The 22,705-nt window shown below is 43.1% G+C and overlaps 1 protein-coding gene across 1 annotated transcript in view; it reads left to right on the top strand.

The window, feature by feature from the left end:
• The window catches only part of EPHX2 (epoxide hydrolase 2), a 189,902-nt gene that overhangs the window by 33,914 nt on the left and 133,283 nt on the right, over positions 1 to 22,705 (top strand). The window contains exons 2-4 of the mRNA XM_030198674.1: positions 1,277 to 1,361; positions 15,428 to 15,587; positions 21,894 to 22,084. Of these exons, the coding sequence (XP_030054534.1) occupies positions 1,277 to 1,361; positions 15,428 to 15,587; positions 21,894 to 22,084 (436 nt within the window). The remainder of the gene's footprint in view (positions 1 to 1,276; positions 1,362 to 15,427; positions 15,588 to 21,893; positions 22,085 to 22,705) is intronic.

The following is a 22,705-nucleotide window of genomic DNA, read 5'->3' as shown; positions in this document are numbered from 1 at the left end:
AGCTCACATCACCTAAAACTTTGTCTTCTGTTTGTATATCATACTACGGACAATACCATTTTCTGAGAATTACTATATAAATTTGTCTTGCGGTTGCATATATCTCCACAGCATGCCTTTCGAGCTGAACTGCGGGCGGATGACAACTGTCTTAAGTGCAGACAGAGTGGAGCTCATCTTTGACATGTGTTTTCAACTTGCCAGGCCATACAGCACTTTTGGACTCAACTGGTCAACTGGTTTTGGAAGCTTTGCTGGACCCCAGCTTGTCATTTATTTGACATCTTTTGGGTACAGGGGAGACTGCCACTGGGTATGCATTCCTTTTAGAGGCATGCAGTCTTGATGGCAAAGAAGGTGATTTCTGAAATTTTGGCTATCGGCAAATGTTCCATCATCCCCCATTGACCGGCAGCTGTGCTTCATCTCTGTTCTTTGGAGCGCAAGGGGATTCCTGATCTTGCATCTTCCAAGGGAGAGCTTTTTCTTTGGATTTGGGCATCCTTCTGGGACACTTTGAGGCACATTTTCAAAGCACTTAGACTTACAAAGTTCCATAGGTTTCTATGTAACTTTGTAAGTCTAAGTGCTTTGAAAACGAGCCCCTTTGACTCCTGTGGCTCTATGGTATTGTTGGTCTACTGTGGGGGGGGGGGGGGGGGGCAGGAGAGAGAAAGTTAGTGGGATATGGAGGGATTATTGAAAAACTTTACTGACAGTATGACAAGTTTACCTTCTGAGCTTGTTAGTCTTTTTGGCTCCATGCTTTTGATCTCGTATTTTGTCTGCTGCTTAGGCATTAGAGTTTTCTTTTGGTGTCAATAAATATGAATTTGAAAAAAAATTAAACTTGTATCATGAATGAGAATAAGCATACAATATTATAGTAAGAATTAATATCACAGAATTTCTTCCGATCATTCAAAATACAGTGCAATGCCATCTAAATTACCAGTGTTTTATACTCCTTGTCCTACTGTGTTTTTATATTAGGGAGTTTATTTCAGTTTTTCCAGGTTCTCCAGATGTTTGGTTTGAGTTCTGTCATGCTTTACTTACTTTTGCTTTAACCAGTTTGGTACTTAGAAGATATAGTTGATGGCTGGCCAATGAAATTACTTAGTGAATGAGAATAAAACCCAAATGCTGACTATACAAAGCAGTTTTGCCTTAGGTTTTTGCATAATTTTTTATCATCTTGGTATAGTTTTAATAATCTTCCTCTTCACAAGAGGTGTAATTTCTGTTTTGTTCATTTTCTCCTGCATATTTCCAGGGACTTTTTACAAGATGTGATTGTTAAGGGAGGTCCAGATGGCCCTTTAGCCAGAGCTGAGAGAGGACAAATAACATTGTCTAAGGTAAGAAGATTGTTGTAGTTAAAACAGCTGGGGATGATTTTATTTATTAAGTACACATTAATATAATCCTTATTTGTTTAATATATATCTTCCTATCTGCAAAAGGCACCTTAAGCAAAGACGAGCAATTTTAATACACATAATACATCAGGCAAGCTATAAACATACAAATTATGAAAATACATGAGCATACAAAATTACAACTGATTCTCATTTTGGAAATCCAGAATCCAACAAAAGTAATCATAACATTACAGACTCCAGAATCCAGATCTATGTATGCAGATGATTAAAATGGTATAAAAATGTACAGATATTTGATTTCAAGTTCAGTAATAAAAACTGTTCATGAGGAATTGATCACACTCCCACAAAGGCCGTCCTAAACTAAAATTTATTTATTTATTTATTGCATTTGTACCCCACATTTTCCCACCTATTTAGAGGCTCAATGTGGCTTACATAGTACCGTCAAAGGCGTTTGCCCAGTCGGTGGATAACAAATACAAAGTTGTATAGTGATCGTATGAGGTATAAGTGGAGGGTTGGAATGGATGAAGATTGCGCGATGTCCTGTTCGATCATAGTCATGCTGTGTTGGTAGGTGAAGAGGGTTATGTGGGGTCGTTGGGGTAGGCCGTTTTGAAGAGGTTGGTTTTTTGTGATTTCCTGAAGTTCAGGTGGTCGTGTATTGCTTTCACAGCTTTTGGGAGGCCATTCCATAGTTTTGCGCTTATGTAGGAGAAGCCGGCTGCGTAAGTTGTTTTGTATTTCAGTCCTTTGCAATTTGGGTAGTATAGGTTTAGGTAGGATCTTGACGATCTGACTTTTTCTTATTGGTAAGTCTATAAGGTCTGGATACGACCATGGTGAGCTCTTGAGTCCTTTGTTCCCCTCCTGGTCAACATCACTTCTGTGTGGTTCTTTGTTCAATCACGGGGATTCGTTCTCTTTTTTTCCTTTCATCCGTGTGAAATATAGCTTCATGCTATTTATCCTTTATTGCAAATATATTTTATATGTATTTATTATAGACACCTTGAAAGCCAGACTGGCTGTGCAATTTCCAAGGGCAGGGTAGAAATTTTTATTAGCTATCCCTGTTACAAAATATTTAAATATGTATCATATATTTAGGGCCTAAGGGGTCCTTTTAGAAAGGCGTACTGAAAAATGGCCTGCGGTAGTGTAGGCACCGGTTTTGGGTGCGTGCCGATCCATTTTTTAGCGCGCCTGTAAAACAGACCTTTTTTAAAATTTTGCCAAAAATGGACATGTGGCAAAATGAAAATTACCGCGTGTCCATTTTGGGTGTGAGACCTTACCGTCAGCCATTGACCTAGCTGTAAAGACTCGCGTGGTAACCAGGCGATAATGCCCTTTGTATGCCAAATGCCACTTGGTGCGCGTCCGTTACACGCGTCTGAAAATAAAAATGATGTTGACTTGTAAAACATGGTAATCCTGTATGTCGCTGGTATTATGAGAGTTTATTTTACAACTGGTGAGTAAATACACCAAATGTGTGCTCATGGGTGGATTTAAGTTTTGGTTTTTTTTAGCCTTTATGTACTTAGATTGTAAGTTCTGTCGAGCAGGGACTGGCTCTTCATGTTCAAATGTACAGCGCTGCGTACGTCTAGTAGCGCTTTAGAAATGATAAGTAGTAGTTGTGGGGACAAACCACATCTACCAGACCTTGTGAAAGGCTGGTAAGTGAGTGAGAAGCACAAATAAGACAAGTAAGATTATTTTATCACTCTAGGGTATTAGACTAGGACTTCTCACTCGCAATTCAGTTCATAATGGTCCTAAATTATAAATACTAAGAGTAAATAGTCACAAGGCTCAGATGTTATAAGAAATGGAAAAGCTGTTTATTAGACAATGTTGGCAGCAAATAGAAAATGTAATTGGAGACTCTGAATTATGCAGAGTCACTCAGATGATGGTACAGTATGTTAAGTACCTGTCAAGGGAACTAAGATAGCACACACTAGCCTAATCTTGAATCTAATAGGATAACTAGCACTACCAGACACCAAGGAGATAGCAGTTCAACCTGACAGATAACTCACGAACACTGGATATGCAGCAGTCAAGAACCGATGATGGTACATGATCAGGAACTCGGGCAACAGGTAGCTCTTCCCAGCCTTGCAAAAGTAAGTAGGAAAGTGATGCCACAAATTAACGAGCCCTCATCCTATGGCAGGCTTGGAGCGAGCTGATGGCAGTTATCTCGGCCCATCAGATAACTGCTAGCTGATAACTTCAAGGAAGAGTTTTTTATGCCCTCTGTTCAGGGCTTGGTGCCAGGTTGACAGGAACAAGACGTCATGGTATTCCCCAGTGTTGTCCTGTATGTTCTTGTTCTTTTCCAAGTACAGTAAACAAAAGTGGTTGTTGCAAACTGTTGTTTTGACTTTGTCAGACTGGATGTTTCCGCATTGTCCTAGAGGCCTTTCACCATACCAAGCCTCTGCATGAGAGCTGACAATGGCCAAGTCTACAAAAGTCAGGCTCACAATGTAGAATAGCGCTTCGTGGTAGTGCGTTATGCAGGGCTTTGTCCCTATGTGCTATAGTATGAAATTTGGCTAAAATGCCCTTCATGTGAAAAATAGCATAAAATGCTTGGAAATTTTTAAAAACTTGCAAAGAATGAACGTTTTGTGTCATTTTCCATGTGAAATTCAGTAACATTGAGGTCTGATGTGGAGCCTGCTCCCATGAAATCCCTCTGTAGTCCTGTCATACTTTATCAGCAGGTGGAGGAAGGAGGGGTTTGAAGCTTCATGCCTTCAACTGATGTGATGACTAGAGTTGTTACTGCTTTTCAAAGAACTGCAGGAGTTGGTGTGCTGCTGCTGCCAAAGGAGTGTGCCCCTTTGATAGCTTTGGCAGTACAGCTTTGGTTGTTTCACTGAACACATCCAGAGTTGATAGGAGGATCAGTTATGCTCCCTGAAAGCAGGGGCAATATCTGACATTGTTGCTGTCTCTACCACAGTTGGTGAGAAAGTATCTACTGAGCAAAAAAAAAAAAAAAAAAAAAAGGAAAAACCTCTGCATAAACCAAGATGAGAAAAAAAAATGGTAGGTGATCAATAAAAGAAACTCCCTACTCGGGAGTCCATAAGATGTCAAATTTTATTCTCTGTCTAGTCAGTAAAAAAGTTGACAAAGGCTCAACACATGCTTTCTTTCTCATCAAGGTATCTACTAACCCCCTGATGGCGAACCTATGACACGCGTGTCAGTACTGACACGCGTAGCCATTTTCAGTGACACGCGGCCGCATGTGGCCGCATACAGAGAAGCAGCGGAGTTCCTTGCTGACACCCGGGGCGGATCGCCGATGCGCCCCCCCTCCCCCCCGGTGCAGCGCGACCTCCCCCCCCCCCCGGCGAAATCACCCGGTGCATGTTTACCCGCTGGGGGTGTGCCGTGTGCGCTCCTATTGGCTCCCTCCCTGCTGCTCCCTCTGCCCCGGCTCCTCACTTCCGGCCGGCGGAGCAGAGAGCAGCGGAATGCCGTGGGGGACGCATCTCTGAGGGCCCTGTGATCACCATTACCAGCAACCATCATCCAATCTACTGTTCTGGGGTGTCGTGGATTTGTAATTGACCACCATTACTGAGATAGGTGAGGGGGAGGCTGGGAGAGGCGAGGGCATGTGCTATGGGTGCCGTTTCCTGCCATTAGAAATAGCGGCAGCCATCTTAATTTACATAAGGTGGTCAGTTAGGCTAGTTAGGGCTAACAGGCTATCTATAATTCTATCTTCTGTCTCTGCCCCCCTGATGGAGAACTCAAAAAATAAAAAACCAAGGTTAAGTAAAGGAAGTGGTAGTAGCAGTAGCCGACCCTTTCAAGAGACATGGACCGAGATGTATGGCATTATAGAAAAAAATGGCAAATCATTTTGCGTTCTATGTACTGAAACGGTAGTAAGCAGAACGTGGAATATAAATAGACATTTTGAAACTAATCATTCCCAGCTCTTGAAAAAAAGTGAGGATGAACGGAAGGAATACATTTCCAGGCAGCTACACTTTTATAAGAGCCAATCTAAGTCCATCCTTAAATTTGTAAAAGGTTCTACAAATTTAACATCTGCAAGTTTGAGCATTGCTCACTCCATAGCTCAGCATGGAAAAGCACTCAGTGAGGGAGAATTTATTAAAGAAACTCTCCTAAGATGTGCACCAGTTCTATTTCACGATATGCAGAATAAAGATGCAATTATTAAGAGAATATCTGAGTTACCAGGAAATTTGGAGTGCCTGGATCCGATTACCAGACACTTTTAGCACCCTGAAAAATATAGCAATGGCTTTACTCACAATTTTTCCCTCTACGTACTTTTGTGAAACCTTATTCTCAGCGTTAAATAATATCAAAACCAACAAAAGAAACAGATTGACAGATGAAGTTAGTAGCGCTTGCTTGGGCTTGAAGTGTACAAAATACCAACCTTCAATTGAAGATTTAGCCAATGAAATTCAGCAACAAAAAAGTCACTAATAGGCAGATTAGTTAAAGAATTCCCCCTCCCCCTCACTTATCTTAGTTCACGGCACCCCACACAAGTTAAATAATATCAAGACCAACAAAAGAAACCGACTGACAGATGAACAAAGAAGTCACTAAGTAGGTAAGTTAAATAATTAGTTTTTGGTTTATTAAAAACAGTTTTATATTACAATTATACATTTTTGTTATTTAAACTATAAATATCGCGAAATTATGGTTTTTTTCTCGAAGTGACACACCACCCGAGTTATGCTCGGTTTTTTGGCGAATTTTGACACACCAAGCTCAAAAGGTTGCCCATCACTGTACTAACCCATTAGCCCTGCAGACATGAGGTGGGGACATTTTGCATGTCACGGTCTTGAACAAAATGTAAGTCGTCTTGATTAAATCCGGTATAGCAACTTTGGTTCCCCTATGGATACTATAGGTAGCATGTAGAAGAGCCTAACAGCTAGAATTGTATTCTAATCTAATCCGATATGGATTCTTATATCCCACTAACTCCCAAGTACTTCAAAGTGTGTAACAAAAGAAGAAATTCACAAACACACACACGGAAACGATCATTAAAATCATTTATTCTGTTGGGAAAATGTAGAGTTATCTGTAGAGGGTAATGATCTTTATAAGCATTTAATTGTGACAGGTGAACCAAGTATTCTGGGGCTATTCCTTCCAGAATTTTCATCCAGCCTGCACTGGGAGAAAATGTTTAATGAGCAATGGGGAGACCCTATCATACTTTTTAGTCCAAAAAAGAAATTTAGCCACTAAATATTAGGAGTAGAAATTCCCAAGTCATGCAATCCCAGTCCAAATGAGTTAATAAAGAAGTGGCTGTGTATTATCTAGTTAACTGAATTATAAGGTTAGATCAAGAAATAGTAGACATGCTGTGCAGCTTTGATTAAAGAGAGAATTGTTATGCTTTGGATTGTGACTATATATCAGCAGGTGGAGATAGAGAGCACTGAACTGAACTATGTCTCATAGGACAGTATGCTTACTGGTCAGTTAGAGTATATCCCTTATCTCCAGCAGGTGGTGGACAGTCATACACAAGCTCCTGGTTTCATCTGCACTATAGCTCTTGTTCTTGGTTTCCTAGTTCCGTAGAGCTTGTGGGTGTGCCTGTGCTGAGCAGTTCCAACGTTAGAGAGTGTACACCTGGTGACTCCAGGTCCCTCCCACACCCCTATCCTGCCACTTCCTCTATTCTACTTCCTTACAGAGTATTTAAAAAAAGAAAAAAAAGCAGAGAGGCACTTGAAGCAGATTTTTCTGCTAGTATAGCTATTTTTATCAGAAGGGGTTGTTTCTCCTGCAGTAACTTGGGCAGAGATTTTTTGGCAGCTTTATTTCTACAACTTGATGAGTGTTCCTTCAAATTATATCCTATTCGGGACACTCGCAGTTTCACTTTCTTTTTCTCTCATGACTATTGAGACAGATGAACACTGCTCCCACTGTGGGAAGCAGAGAGCAGTGCTGGGGAAATGTTTGGTGAGCTGTTGTGAGCTAAAGTTAGCAGAAAGTGTTTCCCTCATGGACGAACCATCTTCCCATGCTGGTGAATTGCAGGTGCTCTCAACTCAGCCCACACTCTGACGTATATTTTTTCTCAGCCATCTGCGGCCATGTTGTCTCAGCAGCAGACAACTCCTGCTGCTTCTAATTTATCGCCTCTGTCTTCTCAGAATTTACTGCCTTCTATATCTGCAGGTAATATGTCTCTTTCTTCTCCTGTGCTTCTGGAGCCGTCTTCTCCTGCACCAAGTGTTCTCATCACCATGTAGAGTCTCCTGTTAATATTCTACAGCACCAATCAAGCTCTGCTGGATCCTTGTAAGCTTCTCATTCACTGCAAGTGGATCCTTCAACAAAGACATTTGGAGACTAGAGATGGAGTCTTTAGCTCCTCTATCTTCCACTCATTCTGATTCAAGTCTATTTACAACTTCTATGCCTGCTCATTGTCCTGAGGGGCTTGGAAGAGGGAGAGATACTCAGTGGTGGTGGGGGGGGGGGGGGGGGGGAGCATCGATTTGATATAATGCCTTCTGTCCCTAGTTGACTCGCAATCTAAGTTTGTATCTGGGGCAATGGAGGGATACAAACTTAGTGACTTGCCCAGGGTCACAAAAAGCTGCAGTGGGAATCGAACCCAGTTCCTTAGGTTTTCAGCCCACTGCTCTAACCATTAGGCTCCTCTTCCACTCCAGTGATGAGACTAATGATCCTGTTGCTGTCAGGATTTCTCACAAGAAAGAATTGTTTTCCTTTATTACAAAAGCTTTGCAGATTCTCAATATTTCCAGCTCCGAAAAGAGCCAGTGCCTGCTGCATCTAAACCTAAAATGGCTAGCACTAGAAAACCTCCTAAGACTTTCCCAGTCCATGAAGCAATACAACAGCTCATATCTACTCAGTGGTCCATTCCAGATGCTAGTCTTGAGGGTGGCCAGGGCTATCTATCAGCTCTATCCCATTGCTTAGAATGAGCTTGGAAAGCTCAAATTACCAAATTGGATGCTTTGGTGGCTGCAGTCACTAAAAGGACCACCCTGCTAGTGGAGGGTGGCATAGCCTTAAAAGATGTGCAGAAGAGAAAGTTGGACTGTTCTTTAAAAGTTTCTTTTGAGGTTTCTTTTCTTTTCATGTAAGCTTCCATCTGCAGCTTTTATGCTGCTCGAGCTTTCCTAAGTTGGGTTCAACAGGCAGCAGTTGCTTTGTCCGATTCCAATTCTTATGTTTCTCTGGAGTTCCTGAGCATGTAGATAAGACTCACTTATTTGGCAGACTCCTTATATGACCTTGTCAGAGCCTTGGACATACAGATAGCATTGGTAGTTTCTGTCCATTGTTTGGTAGGGCTTCACCACTGGTCTGCAGATGTGGCATCTAAACAGTTCCTTGCAAAATTGCCTTTCAGAGGTAAAATTCTTTTTGGGGAGGACCTGAAAAGATTGGTTAAAGACTTGGGAATCTATAAGACTTAACACTTGCTGGAAGACAAACCAAAGTCTTCCTTTAGATTCAGTTAATCTTGGCCTCGACTGAAGATACCAAGCAGTATCATCCTGGTAGGTCTTCTTCAGATATCATCAGAGGCAGCTCTTTCACTTGGACAAGTGGCCTTCCATCCAAACTTCTAGATCTTCTGCCTCTCGATCTTCGCGATGATGGGACACCGGTCCACTCTTGGGCGCACAGAATAGGAGGATGTCTTTTTCTATCTTTTACGAAGTGGGTCAAGATTACTTTGGACCAGTGGGTTCTCAGAATCATCCGAGAAGGTTAGAGTTCTCCGCTCCCACTGGAGATTTTTTTTCATGGCATCCCCCGTGCAGCGTTTCTGCAAAGAGGGCAGTGGTTCCATCCACCCTTTTATTCATACAGATGTTAAGGGTGGTAGTGCCAATACTGAGTCACAAACTTGGTCAAAGCTGCTACTCCATTTATTTCATGGTTCCAAAGAAAGGAGGATCTCATTGTCCGGTATTAGACCTCAAGAATGTAAATTTCTTCGAGTCAGAAATTTTCTAAAAGAAACATTGTGCTCCATGTTGATAGCCAGTGGTGGGGGGGGGGGGGGGTGCTGCAGCGCGCGCCTGTGGGCTCCGACTTCGCTAACTTCGCTCGTTTGCTGTAGCTCCCTCTGCCCCGGAACAGGTTACTTCCTGTTCCGGGGCAGAGGGAGCTGCAGTGAACGAGCGAAGTTAGCGAAGTCGGAGCCCACAGGTGTGCACCGCGGCACCCCCCCCCCCCCCCCAGCGGCGTGCACCCGGGGGGGTGTCATTTCGCCGGGGGGGGTGTCATTTTGCAGGCGGGAGGGGGGGGGAACGCATCGGCGATCCGCCCAGGGTGCCATCCAGGCTAGGAACGCCACTGCTGATAGCAGTACAACCGGTAGAGTTTCTCATGGCTCTGGATTTTTTTTGCATATTCCCATTTGGCCCCTGCATCAATGAATTCTTCGATTTGCAATTCTAGGTCAGCACTTTCAGTTCCAAGCTATGCCATTTGGCCTTGTAATGGCACCCAAGACCTTTTCCAAAGTCATGGTAGTAGTGGCAGCGTTTCTAAGAAAAGAAGGAATACAAGTACATCCTTATCTGGTTGACTGGCTAATCCGGGCTTCTTCAGAACAGGAGAGTCATCAAGTCACGGCAGGGTCATTGCGCTCTTGCAGTCCCAAGGCTGGATTATCAGTCTACCCAAGAGTCATCTTGTGAGTCTCTAGAATATCTGGGGGTTCGGTGTGACACAGCCCAAGGCAAGGTCTTTTTACCCGATCATAGAAGTCATATTTCAGGACCAGATTCACGTCTTGCTACGTCTCAAATCTTTGCACTTGGGATTAATGTCCAGGTACTGGGTTCCATGGTAGTACCTTGGACCAAGGTCCACATATGTCCTCTTCAGAAGTCTCTCTTGGCTCGTCAGTTACCAGTTTTCTCAGGATTACAAATATGCATCTCCTTTGGACACATCGGGTGAATTGCATCATGTCTTGATGGCTATGCACAAGCAATCTCTGCTGGGGGATGCTGCTGGCAATTCCTCCTTGGATCGTGGTGGTGACCCATGCCAGCCTAGCAGGTTGGGATGTCCATTGTTTCCACCACAGTGCTTGGGGCCTATGGAGGAAAACAGTCACTGTGGCCGATCAGCCGTCTGGTACTCAGAGCAATTTGGCATCTATGCTGGAGGGCAAATCGTTCGAGTTCTGTCGGACAACATGACAGCAGTGGCTTACATCAATAGACAGGACGGAACTCAGGGCCAGATGCACTAAACTTAACAAGCCATTAACGAGCAAGTAGTAAACCCTGGCATGCACTAAAGATTTTTTTCCGACGATGGTAGCAGCTAACGAAAACGGAATGCAGATGAGCAAATTGTGTAGAAACCCTATTGTAATGAGATGCACTAACCTTTTCCGATTGCCTTAATGGTGGAAAATCTAACGAGAGGTCTGTACCTCTCGTTGGGGCTGCGCGGGATTGAAAAACTGCTACAAAAGTAACAAAAACAAAAAATTGGGGGGAAAAAAAAGTCACGTGCTCGATAGGGATGTCCTTTATGGACGTCCTTCACGCAAAAACAAACAAAAAAAATAGCAGTCCGCTTCAAAAAAAAGAAGTCTATTTTGGCCGTCATATTCCCCCCCCCCCCCCCCCCCCCGAAGACGCCGCTTCTCACCCCTCCGATGCGGCTCGATCCGGATTACAGTGCAGTAGGGCAGTTGAGGACGTCCATTTTGGCTGTCATTCCCCTTATTATTTTAGAGAGGGGGGGGGGGGGGGGAAAGATGGCCAAAATGAACGTTTTTTTTTTTTTTTTTTGGTTGGGCGTCCTCAACTGCACTGATCGAGCCGCATCGGAGGGGGTGAGCAGCGCGGCGTCTTCAGGTGGCACAGGGAGGCGTATTTGGCATGCGCAGAGCAGCCAGCATAATGCTTGGCTGCTCTGCGCATGCTCGACCGGCCGATTGGCCGACTATTTAACGATGGAATACAGAATGCAAGTGAGCTACAACGAGCAGCTCATTTGCATTCTCTTTCCTAAATGCATGCCCGTTCCTTACCGATTCACTAAGGGAATCGGTAAGGGAAGGGCTCTAACGATTGTTTAGTGCATCTGGCCCTCAGTCTGGTAGTGGAAGCTCTTTCTTTAGGCAGAATGCCATTTGCAACGGATCTCAGCCTGTACACACAGCGGGGATCTCTGTGTGCAGGCAGACTTCCACAGCAGGAACTCCTTGGATCCAGCAGAATGGGAGTTGTCAGCAGTTGCCTTTCAATGAGTGACTCAGAAGTGAGGCACAGCTATCATGGATCTCATGGTGACTCGTCACAATGCTAAAGTGTCCAGATTCTTCAGCAGAAGAAAAGAGTTTGTTCAGAAGGCCTAGATGCTCTTCTCCAGCCTTGGCCTGAGTCGGTTACTCTCTCTTTTTTTTCTTTTTTTTTCCCCTACCATCGCCAATGATAGGCGGAGTTCTTTACATTATTGGAGGTTTAGTAATTCTGATTGCTCCTGACTGGCCCAGATGACCATCAGGCTTATTTTCGAAAGTGATCAATGGCCATTTCCCAACATAAATCGGGAGATGGCCAGCGATCTCTCAAAAGCGGCGAAATCGGTATAATCGAAAGCGGCGTTTTTGACAGCATCGCCGCTTTCCTGTCGCCTTGCCGGTGAAAGTTCAAGGGGGCATGTCGGCGGCTTAGCGAAGGCGGGACATTGGTGGGCATGGGCGTGGCTACCAGATGGCCGGCTTTCGCGGATAATGGAACAAAAAGAAAGCGGCGTTAAGCAGTATTTCGCCGGGTTTACTTGGTCCTTTTATTTTCATGACCAAGCCTCAAAAAGGTGCCCCAACTGACCAGATGACCACTGGAGGGAATGGGGAATGACCTCCCCGTAGTCCCCCAGTGGTCACCAACCCCCTCCCACACTAAAAAAAATAAAAACCTTTTTTGCCAGGCTGTATGCCAGCCTCAAATGTCATACCCAGCTCCCTGACAGCAGTATGCAAGTCCCTGGAGCAGTTTTAATGAGTGCAATGCACTTCAGGCAGGCAGACCCAGGCCCATCCCCCCCTACCTGTTACACTTGTGGTGCTAAGTGTTGTGCCCCCCTTCACCCATAAGGGCTATGGTAATGCTCTAGAGTTGTGGGGAGTGGGTTTGGGGGGATTTGGGGGGCTCAGCACCCAAGGGAAGGGAGCTATGCACCTGGGAGGTTTTTTTTTTTTTTTAATTTTTAGAAGTGCCCCCAGGGTGCCCGGTTGGTGTCCTGGCATGTCAGGGGGACCAGTGCACTACAAATGGTGGCTCCTCCCATGACCAAACGCCTTGGATTTCGCCGGGTTTGAGATGGCCGGCATTTTTTTCCCGTTATTGCTGAAAAACAAAACCGGCAATCTCAAACCCGGCAAACTCTGGCATTTGGCCGGGCTAAACCGTATTGTTGAAAGAAAAGATGGCCGGCCATCTTTTTCGATAATACGGTTCCGGCCAGCTGTAGCGCCGCTGCCACAATAGATCGCCGGCGAACTATTTGGCCGGCGACGTTCGATTATGCCCCTCCATGGTATGCAAATTTAGTTCAACTTCTGGTGCACACAGCATTTTGTCTTATGCTGTATCAAGGCCCCATTCCAGTGGAGGATCCTTCTCAATTTGGTCTTACGGCCTGGCTCTTGAGAGGTGAGAGTTCAGAAAGAAAGGTTTTATGCTGAAGATGTTATATCAATTTTTGCTTCATGCAAGAAAATGCACTACCTCAGTTGCGTATGCTAGAGTCTAGCAAGTTTTTTGAAGCATATTGTTCTGAGTGAGCTTTGAACCCCTTTCAGACTGCTTTTGCTGCAGATTTTAGCATTCCTGCAGGATAGACTTAAAGGCCTGGTCTATAACTCTCTCTTGGAGTACACATGGCAGATCTTGCCTGTTAGCGGGGCAGAATTCTCAGTTCTGTAGCTTCTTATACAGACGTAGTACATTTCTTGAGAGGGGCTAACCATCTCAGGACTCCTATTCGCCATCCTTGTCCAGAGTGGAACTTTAATCTGGTGCTCGGGGCCATACAGAGGTCTCCTTTTTGAGCCTTTAAAAAAAGCTGCATTGAAGGATCTTACCCTTAAAGCGGTTTTCTTAGTCGTTATTTCTTCACATAAGGTTTCCAAATTGCAAGTGTTAATCCGACAGAGATCTATTCCTGCATTTCACTGATTCAGGAGTGACTGTTTGTATTATTTCTTCTTTCCTTCCTTTCCTTTTTTGCCTTTCATCTCAAACAACCACTTTTCCTTCTCTCCTTTAGGCATGAGGATTATAAGAAGGGTTTTCTCTTGCTCTGTTCCTTTGTTTTTTGTCAAGCGCTTCTTCAGTATTTACAAGCTACTAAGGAATTCCATTGCTCTGACCATTTCTTTGTTTTCCTTTCGGGTCCAAATCACGGTAATGCTGCTTTCAAAGTGACCATTGCTAATTGGGTTAAACAAGCTATTTACTCTGTATATCTTCTTTTTGGCAAATAGCTTCCACTTTCTCTCTGAGCTCATTCCACTCAGGCCATGGCAACCTCATGGGTAGAATGCCAAGTCTTTTCTCTAGAGAAAATTTGTCGAGTGGTTACGTGGTCCTCTTTACATTTGTTTTCCAGGCATTATCATTTGGATATCATGGACCAAGAGGATGTGAATTTGATTACCACCCTATGTGAGGACTGCTTTACTACATCCCAGAAGCCTCTGGAGTCATCTGCTGCAGATGCTAAGGAAGGAAAAGTTATGTCTTACCTGATAACTTTTCTTTCCTTTAATCACAGCAGATGAATCCAGAACCCCACTCTTTGCAATGTTTCTTCATTTCTCTGTTTAGGTTTATTGTTGCTGTTTGATAGTCAGTGTTGCTCATTTCTACAGTTCTGGTGTCTGTATGTTAACTCGGTGACGAAGAGGAAATATGATACCTCATTACTTCTGCTTTGCTATGAAAAATACTAACTGACTATGATTCATACTGTCCTATAAGACAGTGTTCAGTTCAGTGTTCTCTATCTCCACCTGCTGGTAGATGGTCACAACCCACAAGTGTCTGGATTCAGTTGCTGCAGTTAAAGGAAAGAAAGTTATCAGGTAACACATAACTTTTCAGCAGTTCATTTTCTCCTCCCATCCATTCTTCATGCCCTTTATCTCATTTACTTGAGACTCACTAAGTTCTCACTTTTCAGTACCTGGAATGACAAGTAGGCCACAAAGATGTGTTTGTGTATGTTTATTGTAAACTGTATTGATATACCGCCTTTGTTTACAAGCGATCATAAGTGATCTCGTCTCTCTTCCCTATCTTTAGTTAAACCACTGAGACCAAAACCCAAGGAAAGTTTAGAACTAGCTGGCTTTTTGCCAAATACTTGGTTACAAGTTTCCAGTTCTGTCTTTCTCTTTTACTCTTTTTTTTTTTGCATGGTGAAACTAACATCACTAAAGGCGGGGCTGAAGACATGGTCGTGTTAATGTCGATGTATAAAGGAGCAGGGAGGACACAGTATCACCTTGGAGATAATGTGAATGAGGGTGTGGATGAATGTTTAACCTGCTATCTTCTGATTGATTGTATTTCTTTTCTATTTTACATAGTAGTTCTTTTCCTACTTTTATTAATTTAGTTTTAGTATTTGTTAACTGCTTTGCTCTGTTTGCAAGTTAAGGCGGTATATCAAGTGTAAATAAATAAACCCAGTTGTAAACTGAACTTTAAGAATACAGACATTGGCAAATACAGCAGCTTGAAATGTATATCTACTTTATTTGTGTATACTTTGTAGACACTGGTGAATGTTACAGTACAGAGTTGTATAATGAATGTTGACATGTACAATAGTCCATGTTTGTAGTCTGCCTAGTACTTTGTACAGGTGACTAAATAAAGGCAATAACCATGCCCTACTAGTAACACTGAAGTTTGTTACACATTATTAATGATAACTCTGGTATGGTTTTCCAGCTTTTGTCTGAACTTGAAGATGAATGTAAGATCTTTGCTGCTTCTGCTGGAATCACTCTTCCAGCAGAGTTCTCTGTTGGCCAGGCCTTTCGTGAGATGCATCAAGAGGGAAAGATCAATAGGCCACTTCTGCAGGCAGCTATTACCCTTCGTAATCGAGGTAAGTGCTAATTTTCCAAGGAGATGTATCTGCTGATCAGTTCTTAATTTCTAATTAGTGTTACTCTTAAATCTAAAACTCTCTTAACATTTGGAGGCTCCAAATTCAGTGCAGCAGAAATGGACATTTTCTACAATAGCTTTCACACCTTTTGATCTTCTGTAATCTACTGTAGCTTGCAGAATAGAACCTGAAATGGGCCAGTTCTTCTATTGTGTATGTGTGCTATGTTTTTTTTTTTTTTTATTAATTATTAGTCTCTTTTGATAAAAAATTGGACTTCTTTTTCTCTTTTATGTATTTTCTAAATAAAAATAGCACATACTTGTTTTCTACTACTACTTATCATTTCTATAGCGCTACTAGACATACACAGCGTTGTACACTTGAACATGAAGAGACAGTCCCTGCTCGACAGAGCTTACAATCTAATTAGGACAGACAAACAGGACAAACAAGAGATAAGGGAATATTAAAGTGAGAATGATAAAATAAGGGTTCTGAACAAGTGAACAAGGGTTAGGAGTTAAAAGCAGCATCAAAAAGGTGGGCTTTTAGCTTAGATTTGAAGATGGTCAGAGATGGAGCTTGACGTACCGGCTCAGGAAGTCTATTCCAGGCATATGGTGCAGCAAGATAAAAGGAACAGAGTCTGGAGTTAGCAGTGTATAGGAGAAGGGTGCAGATAAGAGAGATTTATCCAGTGAACGGAGTTCCCAGGGAGGAATGTAGGGAGAGATGAGAGTGGAGAGGTACTGAGGAGCTGCAGAGTGAGTGCACTTATAGGTCAATAGGAGGAGTTTGAACTGTATGCGGAAACAGATAGGAAGCCAGTGAAGTGACGGGGAGAGGGCTAATATGAGCATAACGACCCTGGCGGAATATTAGTTGTGCAGCACAATTTTGAACAGATTGAAGAGGAGAGAGATGGCTACGTGGGAGACCTGTGAGAAGCAAGGTGCAATAGTCTAAGCGAGAGGTGATAAGAGCGTGTATGAGGGTTCTGGTAGTGTGCTCAGAAAGGAAAGGGCGAATTTTGCTGATATTATAGAGAAAGAAATGACAGGTTTTAGCAGTATCCTCTGAGGTCTAGTGTGGGAAGGTTAACTGATGTGCTCAGGAGCACATGAGAAGTGAATTGAATGTGATATACCTCCCAGTGTTCCTGGAGTCTAGGTTGAGGTAGTGGAGATTTTGAGTTTTGCACACTACTGCTTCCCATTAGATGTGCAAATGTTGAACAGAACATGTTAAGTTTTGGAGTGGAGGAGTGGCCTAGTGGTTAGGGTGGTGGACTTTGGTCCTGGGGAACTGAGTTTGATTCCCACTTCAGGCATAGGCAGCTCCTTGTGACTCTGGGCAAGTCACTTAACCCTCCATTGCCCCATGTAAGCCGCATTGAGCCTGCCATGAGTGGGAAAGCGCGGGGTACAAATGTAACAAAAATAAATCTATCCCTCTATTATTGGGAGAGAAAATGTATCCTTTTAAAAGATATCTATCCTCGGTGTTTGGGTGTTCTTTTCACCCAGATTTTAGATTGTCTAGTTCAATTTATTAGAAACTTAAGGGCCTTTTTACTAAAGCTTAGCATGTACTAAATTCTAAGATACCCATTTTATATGTAGTTCAGTTTGAATTCTGTTTTCCATGCAGAAAGGTTCATAATTTACTTGAAATTAAAAAACATTTTCTAAAAACAAAATTAAAATGTCAACAAAGCAAAAAAAGGTTCTGTCGTTAAAAGATAAAATGGACATTGTGGAGAAGTTTTAAAAGCAAAACTGTTTTCTGGAAAAAAATTGGTTGAAGAATGTACTATAGGTGTATCAACAATATGCGACATAAAAAAACATTGTGCCATTGTCAACTATATTTTGACACTTAAAAAAGAGGTAGGTAGTTCATCCAGACAAAAACATGAAAAGGTCAACTAATGAAACAGGTCGATAAAGCTCTAAAACTGTGGTTTTTGCACTATTAAAGATTTTAAACAGAATTCCTGCTTAAGGAATTGTTTTCAGTGTAAATATCTTTGTTTTCATTTAAAGATTTTTAAGACTGTACTACTAGGTGTTACTTTTTTGTATAGTTATTTTTAATGTTTGTAAGCAGCTCCGGATTTAAGTTGTGCAGTTTAAAAATGTTTTAAACATTCAAGAAATATATAACGAATTTATTCCAGGAGGAATTCTGCACAAAGAAAAAAGAAAAATCTGTGTACAGTTGTCCTTTTTTTTTTTTTTAAATTCTGCAAAATTCTGCATTTTTATTTGATGTGATTTGTGTGTGTGCACGCACATACAAAATTCCTTCCACATAAAGGCCTTCTCCCTGCCTCTATTCTATCACGCCCCCCCCCCCCCCCCCCACCTGCAACTTTGACTGCTCAAGCTAGTCTTCCTTCCCAACAGCTAGAAATCCACTCTAGGTTTGATTTGTCTGCTCTCCCCCCTCAAAGGTGGAAACTGTCCCTGTTCCCCAGCAAGACGTCCCTGCATTTCTTTCTTCATCCCTCTCTTTTTCTAAGGTTTCCCCCCCCCCCGCCAACATACACACTTCCAAAGCTCTGTCAACACCCCCTTCCATGTGCTGTCAGCTGTAGCGCTTTCTCACACACTCCAGCACAGACCCCCATAGCACACAGTATCTCAGACCCCCCTGCCTGGTATACACACACCTCTGAAACTCACATCATATCTTTTTTGTTCCTGAATCCTGCTGTGGTACTCGCCAGCTTTATCTCTTCCTCCCCCCCCCCCCCCCAGGCCTCACATCCTTTGTGCTCTATGCCCCCAGGCACAAACTCCCTCCCCAAAGGTCCACACCTAACCTATTCTCCCTCCCACCTTCCTTGAGGCAAGCATTTCAGTTCCCCACTCCCATCATAGGACAAACTATAGTACAGTCTTGATTATCTGACGTAAATGGGACTGATCTGCATAAACAAAGGCATAGAGTTCCTGATTTTCAAAAATTATTCTAAAGCAAAGGTTTTTTTTATAGAAATAAATGTGATGTCACCGGGGGGTGGGTGGTCTGTCAGATATGCCGGGTGGTTGGATTAGCAAAGGTCGGGTAATTGAGACTGTACTGGATTTCAATCATTTTCTCTTACCCTGGAGCCTAATCTGTTAACAGTGGAGGAGGTGGTTGAGGATCCACCTCCATCATGGGAATGCCTTGGTCCTCAAAAGAGCCTTATCTTATTCCCACCCTGAAGGATAGAGCTTTGGTATATACCACTGCCATGGACTGGTGTAGCTAGATGAAAAAGAAGGAAACATTTAGTCTTACCTGTTGATTTACTTTCCTTGAGTCCTGCTAGAACAGTCCAGCATCCCATCCCAGAAGACTGTGGGTGTGGGATTTCCTTGGATCTGTTCTTCTCTGTTAAGATCCGCTTACTACTCTATATAGTTTGCTTCTCTGTAAGAGATTATTTCAAACTTCGGTTTGTTTGTGTTGGCTTCCTTTCATTGTTCCTTGGGGTTTCATATCTTCAATATAGTATACCGACTAGCTCCTGGCTGCACTTCTTATACTGGTAAGGTTACCGGAAACTTCTGGTTGGGGGATATAACCTGTACACCTCCAGATGGAAAAAGAAAACAAGCCAGACTGCTCCATAGTCCTGCACAGAACCTACATGTTAACAGAATCCTTCAGAGACCATCACCTCATAAAAAATGTTTCTGAATGTAGTCTCAAACATTCAGACAAAAAAATGAAATGCAAAACCCAAGAAATCAAACTCTGAGCAGTGGAATACGGAAAAAACAAATACGTTACATCCTGTACTGAACAAAATACAAACAATATTCTAAAAATTGCCAATTTTTTTGTCTCATTGTTGTCTGACATTCTGGGGTTTTTTTTTTCATTTGGGTTGGTCCTGGTCTCCATAACCACTTTTTGATGTTTTTCTCCTAGATTCTTTTTTCAGGATCTTCATTTCCATTGTCTTCATTTTCCATATTCTTCCCTACCCCATTTCTCTTATTGCCTTTTTTATACCTGGAGCTAGATTTAAGTCCTCCTTGTTCTCTCAGATCTCCAGTCTCCTTTTTAGCTACTTACTCACCTAGACCTCATATTCCCCACCTCTTTTGCTTTCACCCACTTTCTAGTCCCCTATTTCCCCCTTCTGCCTTTATCCCCTCCTCAAACTCATCCACCTTCTGTCTCTCATCCCATCACCAACCCCAGTTCCTTTCCCATCATTCATTCCCTCTCTACCATTAGTCCTTTTCTGATGTCTTACTCCCTTGTCTAGATTCCCATTCCTTTTTTTTACCTCTCCCATTTCCTACCCCATCACTTCTTTCAAAGATCCTTCCTTTCCTTTGTGTCTCATCCTCTCCGTAGCCTTCTGTTCCTTATTACTCTTTCAAGCCATCTCCTTTTTCCATGTTTCTGCACCGAAGTCTCATAGCCTTACTTCTATCCCTCACCCAATCACCTAGACCCCATTACACTCCTAATCCCTGCATAATTTTGTAGTCTCCACTTAACTCTATCAAATCCCCAAATCGCCACTCTTTTACGCTGCCCAATCCCTGAATCCTTACTATCCTACCCATGCGCTGAGATCCCTACTTACATTCCCAGTACTTAGCCAATCTTGAAGTATGTCTTCTGGTCTGCTACCCAATCCTAGTCTCTACTGAAGTCTGAGTCCCCTGCTCTCATGCATCTCCATGTCTCCAGTATTTGTTCTCCTGCCTTCTCTTCCCCCCCCCCCCCCACCCCTGCTTCTCCCGCTTACTGCCTTCTGCCCTTCTTCAGTATCCACCCAGCTCCTTCCTTCAACACTCATTTCCCCTGCCTTTCCTCATTACCACTGCATTTATTTTTACCCCTGCATATGCCCTTGCTTCTCACTCTCCCCAGTATCACATTCAGTATTCTAGCCCCTCTCCCCTCGCTTGTCCAAGAAATTGTATACCTTTTGCAGCAGCAGGAGCTAGTTCTTCTTGCTAGGACTTGCATTTTAAGTTTTCTGCCGTGCTTGCAGAAGTGGATGAAGAGGTGCAGAGTTTTAGGAGGAAAAAGCACTAGCTGCCACCACTGCAGGCTTTTGGTGCCCTTAAGCTTCAGCACCCTAAGTCATTGCCTCACTGGCTTACCCTTTAAGCTGGCCCCATGTAGAGTAGATATTTTCCTGTCCCCAGCGGACTTAGTTTGTTTGTCCTTAAGGCAGGGGAGGGTTAAGCAATTTTTTTTCCTTTAAATTGTTTTCCCTCAGATCACAAGGAGCAGCAGTTTTTCTCAGCCTGCTGCTGTAACCACCAAGCAGCTATTACACAGTTTTGGTACCCTATTTGAATATGTTTTAATTTCTATGGTAAAAATGCTATCAGTTCAGCAGGATTTTAAAAAGGCAAACACGACTCCCTTTTGAAATGGCTGAGAACAATATGATGCTGTTTTATGGTATTCGTCCACTACCTGTGCAGAAAAGTCTCTTTTTCAAGAGCATAACATTTTAAAGTCTTGGTGGTTCTGTATGCTTGATATGACATGTTCTGCCTTTAGTTTATACGCCTCTTGGGGTACTTGGAGACAGGGGCGTAGCCAGACTTTGGCGGGAGGGGGGGCCAGAGCCCAAGGTGAGGGGCACATTTTAGCCCCCTCCCCTGCCATTACTGACCCAGCCACCGCCAAATTTGATGACCCCCCCCCCCCCCCCTCTCGTCGCCAACCCTCCCCCGCTGTCGCCATGGGCTACCTTTTCTGGCGGGGTCCCCTTCTTTCTCCGAAGGCTTCGTTCTGTTTCTTACGTCCTGCACGTTGTACGTGCAGGACATCAGACTCAGAAACAGAACGAAGCCTTGCATCTGCAAGGCTTTGTTCTGTTTCTGTGAGTCTGAAGGACGTCAGAAACAGGACGAAGCCTTCGGAGGAAGAAGAGGACCTCCTCGGCTGGCGGGGATTGGGGACCCCGTCAGCAAAGGTAGCCCACGGTGACGGCAGGGGAGGATTGGCGGCGGGAGGGGGGGTCGAGAGGGTTGTCAGCAGGGGGTCTAGGGCCAAATCTACGGGGGCCCAGGCCCCCCTGGCCCCATGTAGCTACGCCACTGCTTGGAGGGGGTAGGATGGGGAGGTGAGCGGGCACAGGGAGATAAGGATGGAGGGTGTGTATGAGGTATGGAACAGAGTTAGATTTAGGGGAGAGAAAGGAAAAAAATCAAGTGATGTGAATATGGATGTAAATATTTTAAGGCACATGTGCATTGTTCTTGCATAAACAAATACAGGAAACTTTTGTATTCATTTTTCACTTTTCAATCTGTTCCAAAATAGGATTTAAGACTTGTATTTTGACAAACAACTGGATAGATGACAGCCCTCAAAGAGAATTCACGGCACAGTTTCGCTGTTTGATCAGACCGCACTTTGATACGCTTTTCGAGTCTTGTCGTATTGGCATGAGGAAACCAGAACCAAATATTTACAAATATGTATTGGAAATGTTGAAGGCTGAACCACAGGAGGTGCGTGCATGCTTTTGTTAAATAGCAATATACATCTTAAAGAAAATCAAAGGAGCATATAATCTGAAAATGTTTTATGCAAACAGTACACGAGATTAGTGACTAGTGGAAGGAATTAAAAAAACAAAACAAAGGTAAAGGTTAAAAAAAACCTCTACTTAAAATCCATACAGAAAGCCAAAGAGTAGGGGAGGGAAGGAAAGAAAGAATAGTCATGGTACAGAATAACAGGGTGCACGTAATGGGTCTGTATTGAGGATAATTCTCCTTATATGACCGAGGCTTTTTCAGACTTGGGTAAAGGACAGTTGAAGTGAGTATTATGACTCCGAGTTTAAAACCTCATATTAAAAAACAAAACAAAACACTGTAGGAGTGGTTTGAAACTGATTTCTGTTTGCTGCCCAGTTTGTTTCTCATTTTAATGTATTTTAAGTTAATTATTTGTAGTCTCCCTTTCTAGTCTATTTACACTTCAAGCAGCAAACGTTCCAAAAATGTAAAATTGCCTTCAGTGGAGCACATCCAGCATTTAGGAGTCCTTTTACAGATTTAGCACACACTAAGTAAGACGCCCATAGGAATATAATGGGTACCTTATTTAGTTCACCTTAGTAACCC

Source organism: Microcaecilia unicolor, chromosome 3 (genome assembly GCF_901765095.1).
Source record: "Microcaecilia unicolor chromosome 3, aMicUni1.1, whole genome shotgun sequence".
NCBI classification, from domain to species: Eukaryota; Metazoa; Chordata; class Amphibia; order Gymnophiona; family Siphonopidae; genus Microcaecilia; species Microcaecilia unicolor.
This window is presented reverse-complemented; position numbering and strand designations above follow the sequence as displayed.